This window comes from Coffea arabica, chromosome 1c (genome assembly GCF_036785885.1).
Source record: "Coffea arabica cultivar ET-39 chromosome 1c, Coffea Arabica ET-39 HiFi, whole genome shotgun sequence".
Classification (NCBI taxonomy): Eukaryota; Viridiplantae; Streptophyta; class Magnoliopsida; order Gentianales; family Rubiaceae; genus Coffea; species Coffea arabica.
Genome location: NC_092310.1, coordinates 54907067 through 54912746, shown reverse-complemented (window position 1 = coordinate 54912746; position 5680 = coordinate 54907067). Strand labels below are relative to the sequence as shown.

The 5680-nt window shown below is 36.1% G+C and overlaps 1 protein-coding gene across 1 annotated transcript; it reads right to left on the bottom strand.

Moving 5' to 3' along the window:
• Positions 1-923: 923 nt before the first annotated feature.
• LOC113730359 (GDP-mannose transporter GONST2) lies at positions 924-5469 on the bottom strand. Its single transcript, XM_027254997.2, has 11 exons — positions 5167-5469; positions 4932-5002; positions 4445-4654; positions 3599-3809; positions 3218-3357; positions 2955-3084; positions 2142-2240; positions 1873-2027; positions 1624-1740; positions 1391-1488; positions 924-1304 (listed from the first exon to the last, which is right to left on the bottom strand). The coding sequence occupies exons 3-11, from the start codon at positions 4642-4644 to the stop codon at positions 1261-1263; spliced, it is 1194 nt and encodes a 397-aa protein (XP_027110798.2). The 5' UTR covers positions 4645-4654; positions 4932-5002; positions 5167-5469; the 3' UTR covers positions 924-1260.
• Positions 5470-5680: the final 211 nt, after the last annotated feature.

Here is a 5680-nt window from a genome sequence, read left to right as displayed (position 1 = left end):
ACAACATATTTTTTGCTCGAAAAGAAAAATAAAGCACTAGCAAACCAACAAAATATTTTTTTCGCACGTGCTCAATTTCTTAATAGTTCAATTGTTGATAAATATATACTCATAAATTATTTCCTGAATAATACATACAGGTTTCGAATTCTTAAGATAGTTTTTCCTTTCTTAAAATGTTTTTTTTTTTTTTTTCACATTGGTGGATCATGTCTGTACCTTTAGCATGTAGCATGTTCAATGATAGTCTGGAAAATTCCTTTTTTTTTTTTGGTGGCTTCAATAGAAGTTTAGTGTTGCTAAACTTTAATATTTTTATGGACGAAGTTGATAAGCGTTTCAAGTAAACGATCGGGCTGTGCACTAGGAGGTTTTAGTGTCATAAATTATTGAATATTTACTCAAAGATGTGTCCTTGAGTTGACTCCATGTATCCGTAGACCTGCACTTCAAGCTCATTTTATGGAACGTCACAGTCCATAAAAGGTCGAAGTTAAATTTTTATTTTTATTTAACTTTTTAGGACAGTAGGCAGAGTATGAGGAGGTTTAATGAACTCCCAAATCTCTCAATAATAATATCTTGAGAAATACCGCACAACTAGTCGCTACTCCATTTTCAATATCTCCAAAAGGCCAAAATATTAGTATTTATTTATACAATATTCCAATATAATTATATTGCTTTTATTGTGGGTCTTCCCAAGAATAAAACATATCAAAGCCCATGTTTTTTTTTTCTATTATTAAGCTTCCTTATATTTGTCAGCCCGAAAATGACCTCTTTTCCAAAATAACCAAATTGAAAAAATAAAATTTGACGCAACAAGAAGGCATACGAGAAACATATGCCAAATGTAAATGGGATGAATTTACAAAGTGACACGGAAGAGTAAACGGAAGGTAGAATTACTCGATCAGGGATGAATTTTAAACCTTTGTTTAGAGAATGTGCTGAAGACTAGTAAACTGATGATTACGAGAACAGCTTTCTTTCTAAATTCCGCCCTAGAAAAAATTTTTTTTAAGTTGCCTAGTGCTTCTAGAGTAATAAATTAGCTTTGCTATATATTGAGGCGTTGCACTTGCTCATCTCTCAGTTATAATTTGAATTTTTTTTTGCACATATCTAACACATTCACAAGCTACTTATTCCATTTTTTTTTTTTTTTGGGGACAATAACTCCAACTTTTTGTTTGATTATGGGAAACTCTGTAAACTCTCCCAGAAGTTTTCATCTTCCCATTGGCCTGTTAAGTATTACGACATCTTTGCCCTGGCAAAAAATATTCCAGCAAATAAACCTGAAAACTGTATCGAGTTAGTCTCACTGTATCAAACAAAATAACAAACGAAAATTTTTAGCAAATAGGATTGGCAGCAAACTGACCAAATAGTATGCTGAAGAAATTGGGAAAATTGACAGGAACCCTGAAAACTATGATTCCAGCGATAGAAATAGGAATCTTGTTTAAGGAACCGACCAGACTGCAATTAAGCAACAAAAAAGATGTGGTAAGCTGAAACAATGTCAGAGTAAGAGAAGGCAGAAAGCTTAAAACAATGTTCGATTTTCTTCTGATTTGTATATCAGGCATACCCAAGATAATTTCGCATGAGTACCTGTAAGTCGTAGGACTAGTTTGATTTAAAAACCACATAGAGCTGAAGCTGATAGCAAGTCCAAGCAGCCCACTAGCTGTCGCAACAACCCAAAACATTGGCATCCTTACAACATTCCTGCACCAGTTAAAACAGTCATATACAATAGTATTTTCTCCCCTCCGCCCTCTAGTGTAGCACAAAAAGTAACTGCTTATCAAAGAGGTGCAAAATAGCATAATAACACAGCTTGAGGATGAAGGCACATACGCGTTAATTACATAATCCCATTCATTGAACACAAGAATCAACAAGACTGCAAATGGTAAAGATAATGAATTGTTTAGTAACACCATCGAAACTTCATTAAGTGATCCAGATTTTGTCAATTGCTTAGCTCTGTCCATAACTCGTCGCAAAGTGAGCTGCAGCATGAAAATACACAAAATTTTAGGTAAATGCACAGGAGAATGCTTCAGGTTGTCAATGTTATTTCAGATTTGTCAATTGGTTTCTCTGTCCGAGTTAAAGAAGTATACCGAGTAACTTGCAGTTAAAATGCAGTTCAAAGTTTGCCACGCATAACCCGTGGGATCAAATGAGAGATCTGTTACTCCTCCACTTATGGCAGATGTTATCTGCAATGAAAAAACACAAACTATCAGAGATTTCACTGTGAACCCCAATTTTCTCCCCTCGCTTGCTCACAATATTCCCAACTATTTTAGACAGGGCAAGGCGTGGAAGAGTAAAATTGCAGAGTGATTCAGATAAGAGGTTTGAAACACATGAATAGTAGCAAAAGCAGAAAGGTAACATCGTGGGACAATAAAGTTTTTCATTGAACTGCAGATCAAGCATGGACCAGAATAGCTAAAATTTATGCAAGAGGTCATATGTCAAAAGTTCCAATTTTTCTTGGACAGTCAGGTCAATGGAGCCTCAACCGCTATACCCAAAACAATCATCTGATTAGTTTTTATACAAAATTTAACAGATTTTGATTTCATTATAGAACTCTTAAAGGAGCAGAAAGAAAATCCTTTTCCAGATTCAGTGGAGCAATTCTTATGGTATACCTCTTCGAAATGAGTTGAAAAAGCACAACAGCATTGTCTAAGACTGCCCTTACTCACAAGTGTTAACTTATGAAGACTACTGTTCAAAAAGACCTACTGCTACCAAGACATACTTTACTAATGATGAGAATTTGGATACTAGGGACAATGGAATAACTGGACTTGCAGTTAAGTACTCTACTAAGAATGATAACATAAACTACTTGATTCCAAAATCATATCTATAGGCAATTAGCTTAAAAGCATCACAGTCATAGGAAAGAATGTAAGTACCATAAGAAACATCGCAGTCCACACTCTGTGATTCTGACGCTTCCGGAAAAGATAAAATTCTCCAATTGCTGTTAAAATATTTGTCACATTCTTCAGAATTGTCACCATTGCAATATTTATGTATTTCAGACTGAAAAGGTTCACAAGAAATATCCTTGGGTCAATGATATGAAAAAAAATCTCCCTAAGAAAATTTTCTAAACTAGAATGCACAAGTGATGCTTTTCCAGCTGTGACAGCCACTACAGCACAATAGAACGTACCTGTACATGCCTGATACAAGCATCCCAATGAATATTAAGTTAACAGGAATCCAGACTTTAATAAGTTTCCAATTTAGCTTTTCCACTGAAACAGCTCCACAGAGACCCAAAACAACAACAACAAGAGAACTGATAAAATTCTGCATAAAGTAACACAAACAATTAAGCTACATCAACATTCACTAATTCCTTAAATGAATTCCACCCAAAAAGATAAATATTTCATGCGAAAGGAAAAGTGGAATTGTACTCTAATAAGAGAACAATAGAAGAATCAAAGTTTAGCAATAATTAGTAGATCATTAAGGAAAATGGTGCAGGCATACAGCACAACTTTTTTTACTAATAGAAAAGACACAGAGAACTACTAATTCGAGATACCTGGTAAAACATAAGTGAAATTCCAGCACTGAAAGCATAGCTTGATAGGACAATTTTGTTCAGTAAGATCATGCTGCAAGAAGAAAGGCAATAAGCAGTCCCAGCTACTAGAGGTCCAGATTTTCTTCCAAATCCATGCACCTGTTTCTCATTTCCATTGAAGAGAAGACTCACAATTTCACCTAACGCTGCACGGTTCCCTTTGAAAAACCTGCAATATGAGAAAGGATTTATGCATTAATCGATCAATAATTTGTTCTCAAAGTCATGGTTTCAGGGCAGGGCACCATTGACATTCCAAATGGTTAAACAAAACCCCCTTTTGGCAACTTTAGTTTGACACTCAACAAAGCCACCTATGGAGATTTAGTTAACAGATGACACGAGCACTAAAACCTAGTTTCTGATTCCTTAATAACTGAGGATTGATCTTGTTGATGATGTATAACAAATGAAAAGAATCAAAAGCAACACAAGCATTTAGCCCAAAAGCTGGAAGAGTGGATAATTCTGCTTATAGGTGCATGTCATTTCCTGATCATGATACTTGAAGAAGTAGAGATCGAAAAAGCATATACCATTCCAGTCTATAAACACAGAAACGTGAGTGGATAATTATGCTTATAGGTGCATGTCATTTCCTGATCACGGTACTTGAAGAAGAAGAGATCGAAAAAGCATATACCATTCCAGTGTATAAACACAGAAACATTGAATAACAACTGATTCAAAGACAAATCTGCCAGAGAAAAAATCGACTCTAGATACCCAAAATCAATAAGATGTGCTAAAAAGTTACTTGCCCAGCATAAAAAATTTTTTTTAAAAAAAAAACAAAACTACCACCTGTGACTTGCTGCTGCCCTACGCTCTGCTGTTGTTGGTGAATCACTAACTGACCAGTCTCCATGACTACGAAAACCATCTTGTATCTTGTGGACCTCATTCTTTCTATGACTAAACGATCCATCGCCATCCAAGTGGTTTAATGCTGGTTCCTCTCCATTCTTGCAGACAATTGACTCCAGCTTAATTTCAGACGACATGGAGCCTTACCTGTTTTAGAAGATCAAAAAGAACAATAACAATTATAAGGGAACCGGGAACAAGATGAAGTACTGCTCAAAGACTCAAATTGCTATGAAACACTTCCCAGTAATAAGATTTCTACAAATAAAAATTGTCACAAAAATTATAAGGCCATTCAAGCTGGGGTTCACCCCCCAAAAAAAGGGGTAAAAATCGCGATTCGATGTTTTACGGAAAACGATCAAAAAAATGTGAAGTCAATCAACATTGCGGGTAATGAACTGAATGAAACATAATGAATTACCTTCCAAACTGCGCCAATCAGCAAAAATAAGGTAAGTTTCTCTTCCCTCAAGCCCTGGAGCGATTTATCATCTGATTAAACAATAAAATCGCAATCAAAATCTGGAAAACAGGATCGGCGGCTTCTGACCGCAAAAAGATAAAAGAAAAAAAAAAGAGATGATAGGAATAAAAATTAGGGAAACACGATCGCAACTATGAAGACAGCAAAATAAGAAACGACGAAAAGCCCTCACACAAGCGCGGAAGGCGTGAGTTTCAGTGCAACTTGAAGCTTTCCCCAAAGCACGCAAAGGAATCACAAGAAGGCGTGGATCTGAGTAATACCCCCCCAGTAATTGTACACAAACCCTAGGGCATCGCAAATTGTCAAGCATTTTTTATAGGAATTATTAAAATGGGAGAAATTATTGTTACAGTGTGTGCTCTGCTTTGTTGAGGAGGAAGCGAGATTCCAGGGGGTGTAATGTGATGTAAGAACCGCCCAATCTCCAAACATATGAATTCTTTGAGATCGGAACAGCTTTCGAGGATTTCAAAAGTCAAAGGTCTCACAAAATTCATTCTCAAATACTAATAATTACTGCTTAAACCGCAATCTACAACACTACATGATGATGAGAGAGACTGCTGCGCTTTCGTATTATTTTTTTGAATTTGTGTACACTTCTTAATATGGCGGGGATTCCAGTGGGCTCCGCCCGAATGCACTAGATGTGGGGTTTTATTGGGCTCGATCCGTAACGCAAC

Coding starts and splice junctions, on each gene's coding strand:
- LOC113730359 (XM_027254997.2), bottom strand. CDS start 4,644: ATGTCGTCTGAAATTAAGCTGGAGTCAATTGTCTGCAAGAATGGAGAG. Junction 3,810..4,444: donor AGGGCAGCAGCAAGTCACAG/GTGGTAGTTTTG, acceptor CTCATATTGCAG/GTTTTTCAAAGGGAACCGTG. Junction 2,028..2,141: donor TTTTAACTGCAAGTTACTCG/GTATACTTCTTT, acceptor TTCATGCTGCAG/CTCACTTTGCGACGAGTTAT.